The sequence below is a fragment of the Micropterus dolomieu genome, linkage group LG03 (assembly GCF_021292245.1).
Source record: "Micropterus dolomieu isolate WLL.071019.BEF.003 ecotype Adirondacks linkage group LG03, ASM2129224v1, whole genome shotgun sequence".
Lineage (NCBI taxonomy): Eukaryota > Metazoa > Chordata > Actinopteri > Centrarchiformes > Centrarchidae > Micropterus > Micropterus dolomieu.
The window spans coordinates 7391461-7412949 of NC_060152.1; the positions used below are offsets into that span (position 1 = coordinate 7391461).

Below are 21489 nucleotides of genomic sequence, written 5' to 3' on the forward strand. Positions count from 1 at the left end.
GATATACTTACAACTTGCATTTGATTTATTCATGGTACTATTATTTGATCAAGTGTTGTACGTACAAAACAGGGCTGGAAACGTGCGTACGCCACTTACCAAGCAAAGGTTGTGATCTATAAAAAAAAAACTTGACGGGAAAATGTAAGTAAACTCTGAACCATGCGTATGCACATAAAGAGGAGAAATGAGAAACGGTGACTCACATGGCAGAAGGATGAAACTGTTTGAAATGAATAGGCCTACTTCTGTGTAAAATATATCGAAATATTAGGCCTACCTCTGAGTATTGTAGGCTTAAAGCCTTTCTGAATAAACAAACACCCCTTTGACTGACTTTCCCTGAAGTGCGCAAAAAACACACATAATTTAAGATCATTTGCAGCGCACAAAAAGATCCAGATTTAGGATAATAAACACAAACGGAGATTATGTTTCTGCAAAAGAACACCTCAAATATTTTGTACAGTTTAATTCAGAATCATATTAATTAATACTTGCATGCAGTACAATTTATTCTCATAAATAAGGTGAACAGGAGGACAAATTAAATTGAATGCGAGTGCATAGTTTCATATTGCCTATTGTTATCAGATGTTTGTTGCCTTTTCAAGGCTAACGCTATGTGCCAGCATGTGGATGTGATGCGCTGTTTGGCGTTACAGACAATATAACACTATTTTATTAAAGAAATCTTTCAGTGTGTGTCACATAAAGCAAGTCATATTTCTTTTAACTCATCAGCAGCCCCATTAAGTGAGTGGACTGTTTGTGTAGCCTAAATGGGCTAAATGTTTAAACACAAGCGGAATGCATTTGGTTTAATCTCTTTTCAAATGGGGAAATCCAAATTAGTACCTGGGTTATCCCGTCTGTGTGTCCCCCTCCAGTCAGTGACGTCACTACTCAGGAGGGATGCACATTCCTGCAGATCAGTTATAAAGGGGTGGAGCTCCGGTGCCCCCTTTCCTCCAGTGCACAAGCGCTGCGTGAAAGTGCGTTTTGTACCCACCAAACAACCTGCTTCAGCTTCACCAAAAGGAACATCAGTGTCACACTGAGTTAATAAAGCTTTTCCATCAGAATTTGCCTCCTTTTCTTCATGCAGTCGCTACGTATTAATATTAATGAGGGGCGTTTCACTGACCATTTATAGGCAACTATGGGTGTTTGAAGGGTCGGACATGGATCTCCCGCACATGCGCCTCATTTCAAGTTGATTGTGATTGATAAAGGGAACCTGCTTACAAGTGTGCATAAGTCTGAATATTTTTTGGCGTACGCCATTTTTGGCTTTTGGCCGCACGTACACTTTTAGTGATGTTTGTACGCACAGTTTTATAAATGAGACCCCTGTTCATTTCAAGCCTCACTTTAAGATTTGTTAATATGTGGTTTGTTCTGTATTGTGAGGGTGTAATGGACTTACCATACCAGGCCTTTCTACAGTAGTTTATTTTAGTAGTGGTATATGCTGTTCCTTTAAATCTTTGTGTGAGGCATAAGTACACCATCTGATGTGGTTAAATGTCAGTGTGCTAGCCTAATGCTGCCTCTCTGTGGATGCTTAGTGCAGGCCTGCCAGCTCCCTGTGCCCACTCATGGCAGCCAGTGTTATGTCACGTCTCCAGCTGCAGAACCTGCGACATCTGACCAATCAAATCCTGTCACACGCAGGGTAAAAATAGCCTCCAGGTGCGCGCCTCCCCCCACTGGAAGCAGAAGTGGGATGCTTAAAGGTGGGCTGATGTGTCAGGGTGGGGTAGAAAGGTATTCTGGGTCATGGTTTCTTTCCACGAGTCAAGCTGTCAGTGATGAATTGCAATGGGAAGGGCAGCAGTAGGGGAGAGAGTGAGTGGGCTTGTTCTTGTTCAAATAGATGTGATTAAAGAAAATCACCAGCTCCTTGTACTTTGGAAGTGTTGACATATAGATGTTTTGTCAAGAATTTAACTTTTTAAGATTAATGACTTATCAAGACTAATACTGTACGTATAGCTCATGTTATGAAATAGCTGTTTGCGCCTTGTTATTTTTACTCCAGTATAAGTTGAAGATGTTGATCGGTATGGAAAAGACACAAACATGTGCCTCAGATTACCAAACAATGTATTTTGTAACCATCTCACAACTCATACTGTAGATGAAAGTAAACACAGCCCATTTGTCTCCTCTGGATTCCATGGCAACAGCTGAAAATCTGGACAGAGAGAAGCATCCCTTTAACCCTGCTATTCCTTCAACTGCAGAACCATTCAGTGAGATTACCTGAGGTCTGAGTTGGCTACTCCTCCATACTTCCCTCCTGATTCCTTTTTCATGAAGTCAATCACAGTCAGTCATTATGAAACCACTTTGCTCATTACGTATATTTAGAAACACTATAAAGCAACATGGTCGCATTAATGCTACAGTATGCAATTGTGGCTTTATTTGAAATCCTGATCAATGACGAGTTCATAGACTGTTAGGTTAATTCAGGTTTACTGTTACTCGTTGGCACTAAAGCATATTCTTTTAGTAGAACAGAGTGCTCGGCCATTCTCCGCTGCTGTTTCCTACATTTATCTGGCACGGAGAATTAAAAGAGGTTTAGAGAAAAGCATTGTGCACTGACAAGATTTGGATTTAAAATGAATTTAGGGTGAACTAAGAAGATTTGAATTTAGATTGAAGCTGGTTGTCTTTTTTGGTCTAATAATGTCACACTGATATGAGGGATATTCTCACTAGGGTTAGGCAACATGGTGAAACAAATACTATAAGACCGTGTAAATTAACTATGCTGTTTATACCATGGTATCTATCACTTTAATATCTCTGTGTTTATTCTGCCATTGTAAGAAATGTTGCAAATCAGTTAACTAGACTGCTAAATGGCAATATTGAATTTTCCTACAAACAGGTTTTATTTCAAATGTACTGTATTTTGCATTCAACCTTTTTGTTTTTATATCCATAAACAATTTCACAGTAGATTAAGTATTATATATAAATATATTTTATATATAAATATATATATAAAAAGACAAAATCAGATGAAAATAAAAAATACCAATAAGTACAATAAAACAATGATACCAGTGAAGTTGACCCATATTAAACTTTAAGAACTTTGGAAAGAAAGGCAGTGGAAAATCTGATTTCTTGGAAAATTGGAGGGAGTTGTTCTTCAGCACATAAAGAACAACATCCCAGCCAGCCTGGACCCTCACCAGTTTGCTTTCAGAACCAACAGATCCACAGAAGATGCCATCTCCACTGCCGTCCACTCAGCACTCACACACCTTGAGAAAAAACTACATCAGAATGCTGTTTGTGGATTTCAGCTCAGCATTCAACACAATCTCCCCATGAAACTGATCAACAAACTTATAACTCTGGGTTTAAAGACAACACTGGATATTGGATAGCTGGTAGCTGATTCATTGGGTAGCTGAATCAGGACTGGAAGTTTGTAGACTCTTGAACCAGAGTGTAATCGACTGGACTGAAGGCTAGTAGCTACCAGGCCGGGAAGCTAGCTAGAAGCTAGCGGGCTGGTTGCTAGCTAACCAGAGTGCAGACTGATGGCTAGCAGACTGGGGAGCAGGCTGAGGTGCAGGGGAAGAATGCCTGTGGAATACTGGCTGGTATCAAATCCCTTAACCAAGGCTTTGAGGAAAAGTCTTGTATGCTTCTCTATGAAAGCCACAGACTTGTTTCCTCAACATGTCTTTTAGCACCACCAGGTTAATCACAAAGTTCATCAGAATATGTGTCAGCTGAATCCATAGTGGTCTGTTCATTCTATCACGCCTAGCCAAACGCAGACACAAGAAAACAAGGAATTTGGACCCAAACGCATGACACCAGGCAGAGCAGATTCAGTTTATGGTGTTTATTCATAATAACACAAAAAGTGAACATGCTTACCTGTTGTAGAGGCAGGCAAGAATCAAAACACAGGAGGACAGTCCAAACACTGGGCAAACAAAACCAGTAGACACAGGCAAAAATCCAAATTCCAGAAATCCAAAAGAAGTCCAATAAACAAGCAGAAACTCAACACACCGGGAAACACTGGGAAACGGGCTTGGATGCTTGACCTGGAGACAAAGGCCAACATAACAAAAGATCAGGGAAACACATGGATACACAAGAGAGGGGTGAAATAACAAGACAGGTGAAACTCACTAGGGCGGGGTAGACTATCATACAAGCAAGCAAACACACAGGAAGGCAGGAAGCAATGTTACACATGAGAAAGGATACAATTTCAAAATAAAATAGAAAATAACAATACACAAACCCAAAACCATTACCAAGTATAGGTCATGGTTATATAGATATCACACTTGAACATACACACACACACACACACACAAAAGAAAATCACAATATAAAAGTACTTATAACATGATAGAGAATTGAAAGCACTTAAGAAACTGATGTACTATTTCAAGTATACTTGGGATCGAAAATTGTTATTTGACTTTACAACAAACAGGACACCATGATATTTTTTAAAGTTTGGATCGCTCATACTGCTTTCAAAGCAGAATTTATACAGTAACTTTATGCATGTTGGGTCTTTTTTACCTGTTGGTGGCACTAGATGAAAAGTTAGAAGATTAGCAAAGCCATTTAGATTCTTCTTCTGGATACAATGAATGTTTGAAGCAATTTTTTATGACAATCCATCCAATATTAAATGTTTCATTCGGAATCAAAGCAGAGAATCAATAGACCAGACAGCAAGACAAAAAACTTGATAAAAGGCAAAACCTCTCATTGCATTTTCCAACAAAAGGAGATCTCAGCTAATGAACATACACGCTCTGTGCATTCCTACACTGGACTCATAAAGAATGGATGCTGCTTAATATATTTTTCATCAAGGAGGTTAAACTGTAATTTCATCACAACAAGCAATATGTTCGTACGAAGAAAGCACTGTATTACAATGTAGTTTAGTGCACTTTAGTTGCACAAGCAGCAAAGTGGAGAGTAATCACATAGGCAGTTGATTTATGATGCTTGTCCCCGATTAGGTTTTATATAGATACTCACAAACAACAGGATCCTGATGCTGTGATGTGAAGCATCTTCTGCTTGGCTGGTCTAACTAGATTTTTGCAGTGGAGATGCGCATTTATGCGCGTGTATGTTCATGTGTCCGATGTGATACAGCTGTAGCGTGACAGTGGAGAATTTTAGTATCTTGAAGTGGAGCAGTGTCTGCATTACATTTTCTTGTTCCCTCTCTTTGATGGACACACATCTGCACATACAAAATAGAAGTAAGATGCAGGCAACACCCACACACAAAAAACACACCCGCTCTGGCATGTGTTCATCTTAACAGAGCTTCTTTAGACTGAGTGGCACTCGGCTGTCTTGTGGGACATATGGCTCAGTGTGACCTGCCAGTGTCCTTCACTGTTGTTGGCTTCGCCCCAAAGCCCCCTAGGCTGCACTATCCTGCACTGCTCTGCAGTTAGTGCCACCTTCTGACACTGGCTCTCTGTGTTCACACCAGCTCTTTTATGTCCCGATGTTGCATTCCTGTTAGACGCTATTCTCAATAGGAGACACTCAAAAGCACAGCAGTGTTGTATCAGAAAACAAACAAGTAAGCTATCATTTCCACTCCTTGACTTTATATCCGTAAGGATACATGGAGGACAGTGACTACAATTCACTTTACAGGGCCAAATATATCCATGTTTGAAATGATTGCTTTAAATCCATTATTCAGTATTTGTTAAAAGCGGCCAAAAAAAGAGATTTTTGTGGCCACTTGGCTACACCACAACAAGCTGAAAAACAAATTTATTGCATACACTCACTGGCCACTTTATTAGGTACACCTGTAAAATAAAATGCAATCCAACAGCTTAGCCATAAATTCTACCTTTAAAAAGATAATAATTTTCAGTTTTGATTGATACTGAGGTATTAATTCAACTATATGTTTATTATTGGGGTTTAAGTGTGAAGTGGCTTTGAACTCGACTTCATCATATTGAATGTTTGAAGCACAAATAATGCAGTCCAGTACAACACCACTACTATCTACGACCTCAGTGAATAGTTGAATTATCACTTTTTTAACAAGAATCTGTCCATTATAAACTTCATAAAGGTTGAATATTTGACACAGCTGTTGTACTGGATTGCATTGGATTGTACATGTATACCTAATAAAGTGTCCAGAAAGTGTATTATTACTTTATAAAGTTGCTGCAGATAATGTATTACCTCATAATTGGCTAATTAAACGTCAAACAGACATGGAGCAACATTTACATGCATTTTTTGTCATGCTTTTTTTTCACCTGACTAAACTAATTCCAATATTTAGCTCTGCTTTTGTCTCTAAAAATAATGGGTCCTTAAATTGCTACATATTCAACTTTATTCAGTATCATCTACTGCCATTTAGTACTGGGCAGGTAGGGTACACTGGGATTATTTGGGCTTGTTTGCTGAAAACAGCTGCCTACAGCTGTTGAAAATTGCGTTGATAAGAGCAAGATTTACTGGCCATAAAACCGATCAGCTAACAAGAAACTAGAAGTTGCCAGTTTATTGGGTACCCCTAGAAAACTAAACTAAAACTAATGCAGTCTAATACAACAGCCCAACTTTCACCTATCAATGCATCACTCTGTGTTATTTTGAAAGGAAACTCATCATGAGTTTCTGCAGTGCCCCTTTTTCTTTGTGTATTTTTTGGTGTTCTGGGGCCCAGTGCCAACAACATACTAGCTTTGGTGTTCAGTCAAGATTTATAGGGCTGTACTTTCAAGTATACTCTGTATTTTCTCAGTGTAACTGTGATGTTTCAAAAGTTTCTGATTAGTGTGGCGCATTCTCTCATTTATTTCCCCTCAAGTATCACTTTTATGAATTCGGGGACTGTGGGGCCAAATGTAGCGGAGCTGTGAAATGTGGTTTATTTTTTCTATATATATATTTTTTATTTTTTCTTGCTGTGGAGGATCTTAGAATGTTTTGAATTCTAGCATTGCCTCTTACCAGATAAGCCATTCTTGCTTTTACTTTTGTTGAATGATGTTCTAAGACTTGAAGAATATGTTGTAACTGGTAGCCTGTGGGTTGCATTTGACCCCATATTAACCTTGAATATATTTCTTGGATAAATTTGATCTAGTAGGTTGCTGTTGGTAATTGCTTTAATCAAAGGTTTACTAGTTTCTTCATGATTTCAGGGATCCTTACTGGCACCTATTATACATATATTTTTCATGTGTTTGTCTGTTTGTTATCAGCCATTTTAATCATTCTTTAAAAAACTGTTTTCTTGCCATAAAATGGGGTAAATTTAGCCATAGCTGTTCTCTACAACTGTCAGTGTAATTGTATTGTGATTATTCATCAAGCCCAATGTCAACAAAATGGTGCAGTTGCACAGAACGTCAGGATGCAGTACAATACGAGTGTGTGTTTGTGTACTGACCTTGTGCTCTCTCTGTACAGGTACACCCTTTGCTGATGCGCGAGAGGCGCTCAGAGTCTCACAGGAACAAGCTACTGCGGCGGACAGTCAGCGTTCCTGTTGAAGGAAGGCACCATCCCGAGATGGGTGAGCAGACAAACCTTTATCAGAATCAGAATCTCTTTATTGTCATTGTAAGCTCTTCATACATTTAAGCAGCAGCTTTAAGTGATGTCTTAATTGAGGTCTATCCAACATTATTATTTATATATTTTGTTGTTTTCAATTTTCACTTTTTAAAAATTAAATAAAATAGGATCAAATCCAATTAAATACCTCAAGGACAGCCCAAATGCCAGCCTGTATGGGCCTGACTTTATGGAACAATTTTTGGGTGATGGGTCTCAACCTTATTCAACTTCTTTTCCTTCTTGTCTGTTTTGATTTTCAAAATCATTGTCACCTGTATTACTTTAGCTTAACTTGCTTATAATAATAGGATTGTTGCATAGCAACAACAATAATGTAAAGCTCTTTGCATCCTTTGAGCCATTACTCGCTCGGCTGTTAGCAATGCTCACAGCAGCACACTGAATATGAGCGGAGATAAACGCATCCCATCTGATCAGGGTTTAAGGTAGGGATGCACCAAAATTAAAATTCTTGGCTGAAGCCGAATATAATGAAAAAATTAGCAGAATACCGAACAAAACTGCGCTAAATTCATCAAGTCCAACCCAATTTGATAAATAATGTTGTATGTGGTTCTCGTTTTGTGTAACATGAAGACTTCATAGCCTCTCTTCAGGTAGGACTCTCATACTGCAACACTTGTCTTTGTAAAGAGAGAAAATAACAGGATAAAGTCGCTAACCTGCCTGTCAGCTCGCACTTGTTCAGTGGTTTACCATATTTACCATATTTACCATAAAAGCTTGAATATGTGTGCACTCCAGATTTAGGTGCGGCTAGCTTAATTTCCTTCTCATAAACGAATGACAAACAGGGGTCAGACTGTTTGTTGCCTTTTCTAAGAAGTCAGCCACAGTGGATGTCCTAGGAGACAATTCAACAGTACTGTGTCTGCAAACGGCGATTTTTGTCTTTCTCAGACACTTTAAAATGCATCATAATTGTTCGGTAAAATTTCTTTGATCTTTTGACTTATTAGGCTTAAGTGCTTTTTTTGCTATTTTCGGCCGATTAATTCTGGTGGCTGAACATTCGGAGCTTCCCTAGTTTAAGCAATTGCGTGGGGTGGGGTAAATTTGGGGGGAAGCCAAGTGAGAGGGGATGTCCTTTTTGGAGGGCAATTATCTAATGCATTGTGCTATTACAGTGCAGGGTATAATTTTACACAAAACTGAATCATACTTTAAAGATGCACACTATCTGTTTTCAATACACACGCTGAAAGTTGCATTTACCGAGAGGTACGCTCTCTCTCTCATTCACTCAATAATTCTCTCTCACCCCAAATAGCATACACAGACCGCTGCTTATAGTGCAGAGAATGAAAGAAGCATTCACAAGCTCAATCAGAAGATGACTGAAGACATTTGCATAGTAGCAGTGGTGCATGTATCAAATAGGCCTACATAATTCTTAACCTCTTAACATTCCTGTAAAATTCATGTAAAACGCCTATTCAAGGCAGATCCAAAGTAAATTGAATGTAGTTCTTGAACCATTTGGAGTATATGTATGGTTTTGGACTTCTCTGAAAGATAACACTCTGGAGTGTCTAACCCAAAAGAATGATTGTAAGTGCTACTGGAATTGATTAATGTAAGTTTAAACACACTAAAACTAATCTATTTTTTGTTTCCGCTTGAAAATGCTTGCTAACAAATGCATGCAGACAACTATAGCTGGGACTGGAAATGTAGGGCCACAGGATAAAGCATTGCCTAGTCCTAGTTTACATTTCATACCAATACCATGAAAAATGACTATTTTACACAGATTTTCACACAAGTGTATGTCTCAGCGTATTTTTTCTAAAACAGCACCGCCCCTTGGCGGCAGGCTGCTGCTGCTGCATCGCTCCGTTGCTGGTAGATCATGAACTTTCGACTTAAAGCTGGATATTTTCCGAATTTTATTTGTTACACTAAGTGCCAAGTCATCGGCACAATTGCTTGCAATTGTCTCGGCCTACCCACGAAATAATAGGGGCTGGCCCTTCCTTACAGCGCGGGCTCTCGTTGGCTATTGTAGGCTGTTAAAGGGACATGTGAGCTCTTATTGGTTCGGATTTGGTGTCACTCGAAAGGTTAGAGTTCAGCAGCTAATGTGAAAACAAGCTATCGTAGTTGTTTACATTCAAATCGGCGTTATTACGGTTATAATGACATACGAGCCACGTCTGCCGGCAAATATGAAACGATGCAGCAGCAATCCCTGGGGATTTATTGATGGAATAATGTGTTTTGGACTGAATGTTTTTACTGGATTGGATCATCTGGACTTTTGACAACGTAACAAGACCATTTTTGTTGGAATATAATCGATCGGTGGATTACTATGAGGCTTCATAGGTGAGTCGTGTCAATTTTGCTTGTATTTGTTGGTCTGACAGAAGCACTGATTGTACCCGCTGTGGTGATTGTATCTTGAAATTGTTTGCATTGGTCGAATCATGAGGACTTTAGCTTTCAAACGATGTATCATGAGTATGAAGTTAACATAGCAGCTGTATGCACATACCGAAAGCTGCTGCCAGGACCTGACGGCCCATGGGCCAAATGTTAGACTAACAACTGAGTACCAGACCAACAGAGTATAGACAATTATTCAGATAGTCTAACCTGGTCCAGTGCCCTGTGGCAGGTGCTGTCTGTGGTGCTCATTATCTATGTGTACACAACCACAGTAAAAACAATAAGGTTACTTCAACTGACTCATTCGTTTGCAGCTAAATCCAGGCAAGCAAAGCAAAACAAACTATATAACCACATCAAAAATTGCACAAATAGCTGCAGTTCAGTTAAGTTCAGAGAGAGAAGGAGGTGTCATTTCAATCACCCTATCTGAAAAGAAAGGCCATTCTCCCTGTCTTTCATGGCGGCGAAGTGGTCAATAACCAAGTTATAGAATTTCCCACTGGCTTTTAGTTCCTCCACAACAACAGAGTCAGGTGAAGTTTGGCACTACTAGCTAGCCACTCTGTACGGATATAGTTTTCCTCATTGAACGTCCAAAACCCCTTTTTCCTCTCCAGGCGCAGCTCCAGTTTTTGTGTTGGTCGTCCGTCAGATTTAATCTTAAGTTGCTGCTGTAGTGGTAGTTTAGAAAAACTATTTATTAGAACTAAAAACTCCAAATCTCCACCCTCCATAACTGCACCAGCTAAAGTTGCTAACAGCTCCCGTTATTTCATCTGAATGACGTTGATCGCGTGCTGTGATTTGACTGGCGTGAAGCCAGACAGCGGCTGGCTTCCCTTGGCATCATCCAGATTACACACAGTAAGGCAGTGGCATGACAGTGGCCTCATCTGATTGGTTAATTATTTAATTTTTTTTCACAAAGGGATGACAACTCTGCCTGGCCTCCTCGCGTAGTGAGACTGAAGGCCAGTCTATGGTGGTGCAATATAGTGTTTCACCACACATCCAACGCGTAGCATTTAGAGGGGCGCTGTTTCACTTATTGTAAGACAAGGAGAAATAGGGAAGAGATGAAAGCAACAGCTTATAATATTTATCGAAACTATAAACTTTGTATTTTTATTGAAATGATAAATAGAGATAAAAACGTTGGTTACGTATTGTAACCCCAGATTCTATGAGTATAGGCGTAGCCCTCTAAGAGCTGTCGCTATTGGGTTCATCCCCGCGCGCATGCGCAGTCCTGAAGATTTCTTTCGCGCCCATGTGCCGTGCACGGGCCTCTCTCAGGTCCGCAAATTAGGTATATAATACCGGCGAGACCAGAGATCTGCTCCCAAGAGGTCAGCTTTTTTTCTTCAGCTGACGCTGGTGGGACCAGTCGGGCCCGCAGCTTAGAGGGCTACGCCTATACTCATAGAATCTGGGGTTACAATACGTAACCAACGTTCTATTTCGTATAGGCTTCGCCCTCTAAGAGCTGTCGCTATTGGGATAAGGGCGAAGCCAGATGTAGTCAATGCCCACTGGACCACCAGCGGTCATAAGCATTAACACACCAGCTCACAGTACCCTAATCACACAATGCATGATAGAGACCAAAATGTAGGTCAATGTTTCCGTCTGGTCTCGAACCAGGTACCTTCGGCATAGAAGGCGAGCGTCTGATCAGGATGGCTGAACGCATCACTCCCTGCCTCCCACCTGCTGCTGTGAGGAAATTGGAACGAGAGTTACGCATTGTAACCAGTCCCAACAACGAGCAGAGCAGGCGTGAGGATGGAACAACACACACGCATCCCGGCAACGGGGGGTGTGTGCTGCGCACGAGAGCGCCCAGAGTACAGGCACACACAGACGCACACTGCGGCTTATGTTGAGGGAACAGTAAGGACGGTTGTTACGCATTGTGGCAGTCCAACTGGAGCGCAACTAAGACAGAAAGAGCCCCAACAGCCCGTGGCAAGAGGAGCCTTACCGGCTCCTTTACAGGGAAGCCTATGTGTGCGTAATGTGCCCCGAGCCAGCAGCGTCGCGCCTGGTCTCCAGAACATTCAGTACCGAGTGCGTTAGAGAAAACCCCGATGCATCACGTAAATAGAAGCGGATAAAGGGGCAGGGTGAAGCCCATGATGCCGCTGTGCAAATATCCTCCACAGCCATCCCGCTGAACAGCGCTGTGGAGGAGGACACGGCTCTTGTCGAGTGCGCACGGATGCCGGGTGGGGGGTCCTCCCCAGCCGCAACGTACGCCTGTGTGATGGCCTCACACAGCCAATGAGCCAACCGTTGTTTTGACAGAGACTTGCCTCGTGAATGCTCTCTGTAGTGAACAAACAGCTGTTGAGTTTTTCTGAGGGCAGCCGTGCGCTCTACATAATGAGACAACGCGCGCACCGGGCAGAGACGATGAGATGCTTCCTCCGCCTCGTTTCGATGAGGAGGAGGGAAAAAACCTTCCAGGGAAATAATCTGTGACCTGAAGGAGCTAGTTATAACCTTGGGCATGAACGCTGGGTTCGGCCTCAAGGTGGCGGAGCTCCCGTCAGCTCTGATAGCGAGGCAGGATGGAGCGACTGAGAGAGCGCACAGATCGCTCACCCTCTTAGCAGAGGTCAGTGCCAAAAGGAGGGCTGTCTTCAAGGACAGCAGTCTGAGAGAAGTTTGCGGCAGTGGCTCAAAGGGGGGATTGCTCAGAGCGCGCAGCACAAGCGGTAAATCCCACTGTGGCGCCAAGGGGCGCGTGACAGGCCGCTGTCTTCTCACTCCTCTTAAAAAACGCTTAACCAGCGGATGCGCAAAAACCGATCTCTCTCCAAAGCCCTCGTGGCAGGAAGAGATGGCCGCCACGTATGATTTGACCGTGGATAAAGCCAGATTTCTGTCCACCAGCAGCTGGAGGAAGGACAGGATAAAAGATAAGGGACACGAGACGGGGTCCGTGTCTCTTTCCACGCACCAGTGCTGAAAAGCGGACCACTTTGCCCTATAAGAAGCAGTAGTGGAGGGAGCCCTAGCGCCTTGGATGGTGCGCACCACATTAGGGGACAATCCTAGTCTTTCAAGGCGCTCCCGTTCAGGGGCACAGCCCACAAACGCTGACCTATCACTGGGAAGTGTAGGATGGCTCCGTCCAGCTGTGAGAGCGCGTCTCTGCGCCACGGCAGCTGCCACGGTTTCCCCGACAGCAGCTGAATCATCACTGGAAACCATGATGCGCTCGTGCGTTCTGGTGCCACCAGAATCACTGTTAGGAGCTCCTCCTGAATGCGCGCCAGGAGGCGGGGAATCAGAGTAACCGGGGGAAAAGCATAAAGGAGCATTCTGGGCCACGGGCTGTGTGAGAAGGCGTCCACGCCCAGTGGCGGCTCGTCCCGTGCGTTCAGTGAGAACCACAGTGCGCACTGTGCGTTTTCTCGTGAGGCGAACAGATCTATCTCTGACTCCCCGAATCTGTCCCACAGTTCCTGAGTAAGAGTGGAATTCAGTCTCCACTCGTTCTGAGACGGACCGCCGCGTGACATGAGGTCCGCGGCTCGGTTCTGAACACCGGGAATGTAGAGTGCTCTGATAGAGCGCAGGTTCGCGTGGGCCCACAGCAGCAGGCTCCTGGCTATCTCTAGTAGCCGAGCCGAGCAGACGCCGCCCTGACGGTTTATGTAAGCCGCGGCTGTCATGTTGTCTGTTCTCACCAGCACATGTTTGTCTCTCAGGAGTGGAGCAAAGTGTTTCAGCACTTTCAGCACTGTGGACAGCTCCAGGCAGTTTATGTGGAGAGATGAAGGCTGAGGCCATTTCCCTCCCACCACGTGAGAATGGCACATCCCGCCCCAACCAATGAGAGACGCGTCCGTGTACACTGACATGTGACGTCACTTTCCCGAGGGGGGCCCCCGCTGAAAGCACGTGAGGGGATTTCCAGTACGTCAGGTCTGACTGTACTGAGGGGGGACGGACAGCAGGCGTCTTTTGTGCTTTATGGGATCGAGGCGGAGACGGCCGAACCATCTCTGTATTTTCCTCATGTGGAGGAGACCCAGAGGGACCACCACGTGACTGGCCGACATCATGCCCAGTAGACGCATCACAGACAAAGCCGTTACCACTTTGTGCGGAGCGATGCGTGAAAGCAGAGAGCTGAGAGCTTCCAGCCTGGCTGGAGATAATTTGGCTCTCATGTGGGCTGAGTCCAGATGCACTCCCAGATAGATTATTGACTGGGAGGGGAGAGGAGAGCTCTTCTGCCAGTTTATGGCAAAACCCAGGCAGGACAGGTGTTTCACGAGCTTCATCGTGTGTAGCGCACAGCTCTCCCTGGACGATGCCATGACAATCAAGTCGTCCAGATAAAACAACACTCTGACGCCCGACCTGCGCAGTGGCTCCAGCGCTGTCTCCACACATTTGGAGAACGTGCACGGGGCCAGAGAATAGCCGAAAGGCAGGCGGTTGTATTGAAACTGGGCTCCTCTGAAAGAGAACCGCAGGAATTTCCTGTGTCTGGGGATGATGGGCACATGGAAAGCGAACCAATCCCCGGAACGTACACATTCCATTACGTGCCTGACTGAGAGCATGTGGAACGGCCTCCTCATTATGCATTTGTTGAAGGAGGAGAGATCCAGGATCGGCCTCATTCCGCCCGTTTTCTTGGGCACCAGGAAGTAACGGGAGTAAAAACCCTCGTTCTCCTCGCCCTTTTGAAATCGCTCCTTTGCTCAGGAGCTCTGTTATTTCTGCCATCAGAGCAGTTGTCTCTGACTGCGATGACATGACAGTCTCCAGCACCCCGCTGAAAGGAGGAGGGGGGCTGGCGAATTGGAGAGTGTAACCTTTCTTTATTAATCTCGCCATCCACTCGTTCATGGGCAGATTTTGCCACGCGCAGCAACGCTCTGAAAGCGGGCGAGCAAAAATCTTAGGGGCCTCTGTGGATATTTCTGACAGCCAGAGAAGAGCCCTCTCTGCCGCCGTGTGAGCTGCAGAGCTGCTCGACACGGCCCATGGGAGGGCTGAGTTGAAAGGGCTGCGGCGGCGATACTGTGAAACACTCGGGCCGCTCATTCTCAGTGTCAGACTCGTGCCACGGTGAAAAACCTCCACTAACACACACTGAAGGGTGAGAGGTGGGGAGGCCGCAGAGAGGCAGGGAGTGTGGGTGGGCTGTTGTGTTTATCTGATGTGAATGTTTTTCACTCATGATAATATGAGAGAGGGACAACAGTGGCTCAACAACTGACGCAGCGTGTGCGTGCGCAGCGGAGTTTGCTTGTGTGTGGGAGACGTGTGTTTCATCAGCTGCAGGAAGCTCAGGGGAGAGAGGGGCAGGCTGACTGTTAGGAACATGCTCTTTATGGACGTTTGGTTGGCTCTGAAAAGAGCCGTTGTGTCCGGCTGTTCCGGGAAGAAAACACACGTCCCCCGCGTCCCGTAAATACCTCCGCTGTTTGCGGGGAGGCTCGGCGGGGGGGTTGGACCAGGAGCAAGCCGCTCGCCTGTTCTTGACGGCAGGGCAGCGCTGTGAAGAGGGAGCAGCGGCCGCCGGGGGAACCCGGGGGGCCTGGGCTGGAGCTGGCGGAGGCGCAGCCGCAGCAGTGGCCGCGGGGCGCCTCGGCCTGGGGCGGGAGTCGCGGCGATCACGCCAGGAGCCCTGTGAGCGCCGTGGGTGTTGAGGTGACGCTCTGCTCCACGCTGTGTGCCGCTTCACCTTGTCCGTCTCGTCCGAAGCTTGCTGCAGGTGTGTGATTGCATCCTGGAGGAGCGGCCCAAACAGCCCATCGGGGCTGATGGGGCCGTCCAGCAACTCCTTCCTGGTCTGCTCCGGCAGATCGGACATGTGCAGCTACATGTTGCGTTGCAGCATCGTCATCCACGCCATAATCCGGGACAGGCCGACCGCCGCCGCTGTGGAGAGCGACAAAATGGCTGCCGTGCCTTTCCCAAACTCGCTGGCAAGCTCGGGGGAAAGCGCGTCGGGCTGGGCAGTGACGGAGGACATGGACGAGGCCAGCAGCGATATATTGTTGATGGCAGCTGCTACCTGGGCGGCACACTGGTGGGAGCGGTCGGTGACTCGAGCCGTCACCTGGTCGCGGGCGGAGGGCGGAGTCGGCTTCCTCCTGCCGAAAAAAGTGGCTTTAGGCAGCAGGATGGCTGCCAGGCTGGGCTCCAGAGGTGGGACAGAGGGAAACCCACGGTCAGTGAGGCCCTCAACCTTAGTGAAGTTGACGTACCTCGCCACCGGCGCCTTCAGCTTCCCAGGCTCGGCCCCTGCTTCGGAGAGAAAAGGCTGAAGCGGTGGAAAAAGGGGCCACACAGGAACCTGTTTGGACGCTTGCTCTGGCTGGTAGATGTCGCCGAGCATGGCGCTAGGAGCAGGTGCAGGAGGCTCAGCAGGCATCGGCACGCCCTTGCGCTCAGCAGCCGTCTTGATTATGTCGGGGAGATCCCGGAAGAGAGCCCTGCAGGACGGCAAGCTGGAAGGTGGAAGTGGAGCAGGAGCTAGCGACGCCGCCTTCTTATCCAACTCGAAGTCAAACTCCAGGTCTTCCAGCGGGAAGAGGGGAGAGCCTGGCGGGGAGCCAGCAATGGAGGGAGCAGAGTCAGAGGACTCGAGCCCTGCCTCGCCAGCAGTCCCGCCGGCGAGGTCCGCCGTGAAGCTAACTGGCTTAGCCCAGCTAGCATCGTCGTCCTCCTCCTCCTGCAGGGCCGCGAAGGCGTCGACCCACCGTCGCTTCTCCTCCACGGGCAGCTGTGCGCAGTAGGGGCACGAGGCCCGGGGAGTCAGAGCCAGGCCAACATGCTGGGGACCGAGGCAGGTCTCGCAGCGGGCGTGGAGATCAAACCCCATGATGTAGCCGGCGTGGCAGGACGGGCAGAGGCGGACTCCTTCCGAGCGGCGGACCTCAACGGTAGAGCGGTGAGTAGCCATAGGAAAAGCTCTTTAGTAGGAAAATTGCTCTTTAGATGCTACTCTGCTCTCCGAAATGACTGCTATGCAGCGCTGAAGAAAAAAGGGGAGCAGATCTCTGGTCTCGCCGGTATTATATACCTAATTTGCGGACCTGAGAGAGGCCCGTGCACGGCACATGGGCGCGAAAGAAATCTTCAGGACTGCGCATGCGCGCGGGGATGAACCCAATAGCGACAGCTCTTAGAGGGCGAAGCCTATACGAAATAGAAACAAGGCTTCCCTTGGCTTCTGGGAGAAAACGCCACTGAGTTTAAGGCAGCTGTTTTCTTTCTACCAGATTTTGACTTGTTATTCTTTTGTCGGGTTGGGTGATTTATCCGTAGCCTTGCTTTGAAATGAATTTAATTTATTTGAAATCTTAAAAATCATGCATATCTTTTGAATTTTCTGTGTCTTTGTTTCTTCTTTAATCCATCTAAAAGTTTTATTTTTGCAATCATCTTTGCCTGCTTTTCTTTCTTAATGATTTTAACTTTATCTTTATCGTCTCTGCTTTTATATTGCTGTATTGTCCTCTCAAACTCTCCTTGGAAAACGCCAAACTCTGCTCCTTGTAAATCTGACAATCTGATAGCTGTCCACTGTCTGTTTTGCCTGACTCAGTTTCTTTGGGCCCTCTACAAATGTCCCGCTGAGTTTCTCCCTCTTCCTTCACCCTCCACCTTTTCGTCTCACTCGGCTATTTTAAGGGCTTCCCTTGTGACGTCCTCCATCTACGATTCTGCCGTTGCCACCTCAACACTTGTGCTGATTCAACAGTATAAATTTTTCCCTCAGTTTTCATGTGAATGGCTCTATGACGCCAAAGTGGTCAAGCATTGACACATCAGTTGACATGGTCCCTCTATCCTTTAACAAATGCTGACATAGCAATGCCATTTAATTTTACCCATGTAAATGTCTGGTATTTTATGTTGTTAGTAGTAGTAATATGTTAGTATGCTAGCATATTAGTTAGTACGCTACCCTACAGGCCATAATACACTGACACCATTATGGGCCATCTGTGGTGATTACGCCCAAAGAGCCAGAAGAGATTAATGGGCCCAAGGTAATTAGCAATTATCAGATCAACAAAAAAGCAAATGGAGGTTGTCATAAGGCCACAGTTAGAGATGAAGTCTACAGGGAGCTACATGACCTATAAAATCACTGACATACACATACACTGAGTTGATGAAAGTTCAGTGCAGATATGAATTCAGTTTGCAGTCATTGTAATAAAATACTGTATCATCTATTTATTTTTAACTAGACTGGCATAAATTTTGGACTTCTATCACGCAATTAAAGTACTGTCTGCTGGCCAACACATCACACTGTGGTTGTACTGGGCAGTTTCTTGTTTTTAATATTAGTATCTGTATTACTTCCTGGAAAAGATCATTTCTTCTCAGTAAGTAAATTAATGAATTAATAAAGCCTATGATCTCTATGATTTGTTCAAGTGTACAGTCAGTGGATATTGTGCCCAAAATAGAAAGGAATTCTTTGACATTTTGGGCCATAATATTTTACTCTATTGCCAAGAATTAGAGGAGGAGATTGATACCCCGCTCATGTCTGTACACCAAAATTAAAGCTACCTCCAGCAGCTGCTTAGCTTGGTTTAGCACAAAGACTGGAAACGGGGAAATTGCTAGCCTGGCACTGTTCAAAGGAATCAAAATCTGTGTGCTTCTTCTGAGTGGTGAGCTGTTTCACCAGATTTGTTTGTATGATTTTAGATTTATGCTAGTTTAAGATAAATTTAAGATAATGCAAGTTATATTTGTGAAGTGGGTGCAAGGATATTTTTCCTTTGTTTATTTTCAGAACCACACACATTCACTGTTGTTACCTTCCTACACTGGAATGAATAAAGTATCCTCTTAGAACCGATTTCTCCATTGTTAACCCAAACCACGGTAGTCCTGAGGTCCCCTTCCTAGCACTTTACGTTGTACAACCGTGTTTTCCAGACTTTCCACATCCTGTAGATGTTTCCCATCAATGCCTCTAAAGCTTACTTATTAACACTTTATAATTATATAACCAAAGTTGGTTTATGTGGGACTATATGTCAAACCATTTCTTGGCTGGGCAAGTGACTTCCTGAAGTGCAAGTGACTGTTTGCACTCCAGCTAGCAGTCACTTGCACTAGCTTCATATTTACCATACAGACATGAAAGTGGTATATTGATCTACTCATCTCTCCCATTGTGAGGTTTGGGTCCAATGCAATTAACTTGAACTTTTGATAACCAATCTTCAGCACATCTAATAGAGAAGCAGCATGCATTCTCATTCACTATTCATAATAATAGCAGCAGAATATTTTTTATCACTCTGAGAGAGCAACATTTTAGGGTATGGCCTATGACATACATCCTGATGATGATGGGTCTTAAAATAACAAAATTCCATAAATGTCCATCATGGATTTAGAAATTTTGAAATAAGCCCTTAATTAGAGCCATGTTTTAGAATGTGAGCTTGAGTCTCAGGCTAATTCAATTCAGTATTCATTTATTTCAAATACCACTAAACTAGCATAAGTTGAGCACATTTGGAAACATTTGGGACCATTCATCCTTTTCCAAAATGATGAATGAATTGCATCTTTCACTAAATTGAAAGACATGACCCTGCTATCATTGCTATCATCAATATATTCAAATTCAGACAGTTCAGAATATTTCCATATTCTGAGAGAAGGTTAAACTGCAGATACTGCAGCTGCCAAACAACCATCCATGTGTTTGTGACAACACTAATACGTCAGCCTTGATTCATTATTCATTATTCATTTTCACAAGACATTGATGAATGGAGGCATTTGACAACAAGCCCAGCTGGATGCCTGATGTAGTAGATGTAACACACTCAGATGGAAGATATTGAGCTCTACAGTTGATCTACGATTAGTCAAGCACATAATGCCTCAATAGGTTTTTTGACTTTTTTGCCGCTGTTACAACACATCAAGCGATGAAGATCATTTTACTTTTTCACTCACTCATGTGTACCTATAATGTTCCAAAAAAACATTTTTAAAGTTGAGGAGGTAATAAACGTATAATGAAGACATTAATTTTGCTGGATAATTACAGTGCAGCATAAGCATTTTATGTAAATATGAGGCTTAATTAACATTTCATGATTGTGACAGGGGAAATGACTTTCCTTAACTACACAAAAAATCTTTCTTTCTCTTGTGTTTGTTTTATGTTTGATTGCAAACTACTGACAGTGTGTTATATTACAAAATGACTACATTATTCTTACTTTAGTATTATTGTCTCATCATATTGACTCATCAAAATTAGATGTTACACTATGTTTTTGTTAGTGCTTCAGTTTGATGTGTAGAATAAATTATATAGCATGGAGATTAGCGCCCAAGGATTCTGGATTTTTGAGACTTATACGAAGTTTAAAGAGGTGGTATTATGTTTTTTGGCTTTTCCCCTCTCCTTTATTGAGTTATATACCTTTTTTGTGCATGGAATAGGGCTTTTTCACTTTGCAAACCTAAGTCCACCCCAAAGGGAGTTCCCATCTCCCACAGAAAACACTGCTCTTAACTGTCTGAAAACAGCTCGTTTGTAGTCCAGCCTTCCCTTTGACGTCACAGGGATGAAAGGGAAATGCGCGCCATATAACGCTCGCCAAGCGGCTAGTCCAACACGCCTTCAAAAACACCGGTGGAAAAACACTGAGCTGCAGCACACACCTCCTCTCCCTTCCAAACACTAGCTACCCTCCAGGCAGTCAATGGACATAAAGATGTTACTGTGATGTAGAGACAGAGCTCAGTTATAACTTTATGGATGAAAGATACATTTGTTAGAGAGATTAATAACTCACCACTCGGAAACTCTTGCTCCAGTCTACACTCACCTAAAGGATTATTAGGAACACCTGTTCAATTTCTCATTAATGCAATTATCTAATCAACCAATCACATGGCAGTTGCTTCAATGCATTTAGGGATGTGGTCCTGGTCAAGACAATCTCCTGAACTCCAAACTGAATGTCAGATTGGGAAAGAAAGGTGATTTAAGCAATTTTGAGCGTGGCATGGTTGTTGGTGCCAGACGGGCCGGTCTGAGTATTTCACAATCTGCTCAGTTACTGGGATTTTCACGCACAACCATTTCTAGGGTTTACAAAGAATGGTGTGAAAAGGGAAAAACATCCAGTATGCGGCAGTCCTGTGGGCGAAAATGCCTTGTTGATGCTAGAGGTCAGAGGAGAATGGGCCGACTGATTCAAGCTGATAGAAGAGCAACTTTCACTGAAATAACCATTCGTTACAACCGAGGTATGCAGCAAAGCATTTGTGAAGCCACAACACGCACAACCTTGAGGCGGATGGTCTACAACAGCAGAAGACCCCACCGGGTACCACTCATCTCCACTACAAATAGGAAAAAGAGGCTACAATTTGCAAGAGCTCACCAAAATTGGACAGTTG

The 21489-nt window shown here is 44.3% G+C and overlaps 1 protein-coding gene and 1 long non-coding RNA gene across 3 annotated transcripts in view; one reads left to right on the forward strand and one right to left on the reverse strand.

Annotated features, from left to right (window-relative positions):
• Positions 1-21489, forward strand: part of syngap1b (synaptic Ras GTPase activating protein 1b) — a 149192-nt gene that overhangs the window by 43816 nt on the left and 83887 nt on the right. Inside the window, exon 4 of the mRNA XM_046044302.1 lies at positions 7486-7591. Coding sequence (XP_045900258.1) covers positions 7486-7591 — 106 coding nt within the window. The remainder of the gene's footprint in view (positions 1-7485; positions 7592-21489) is intronic.
• The window catches only part of LOC123967931, a 57092-nt gene continuing 39468 nt past the window's right edge, over positions 3866-21489 (reverse strand). Inside the window, exons 1-4 of one of the 2 annotated variants that reach the window (XR_006824377.1) lie at positions 10472-10482; positions 7466-7561; positions 5053-5263; positions 3866-4088 (exon numbers count right to left, since the gene is read on the reverse strand). This is a non-coding gene — a long non-coding RNA (uncharacterized LOC123967931). Of the gene's footprint in view, positions 4089-5052; positions 5264-7465; positions 7562-10471; positions 10483-21489 lie in introns of those variants that run through there. The other variant, XR_006824376.1, reaches the window with a different exon arrangement.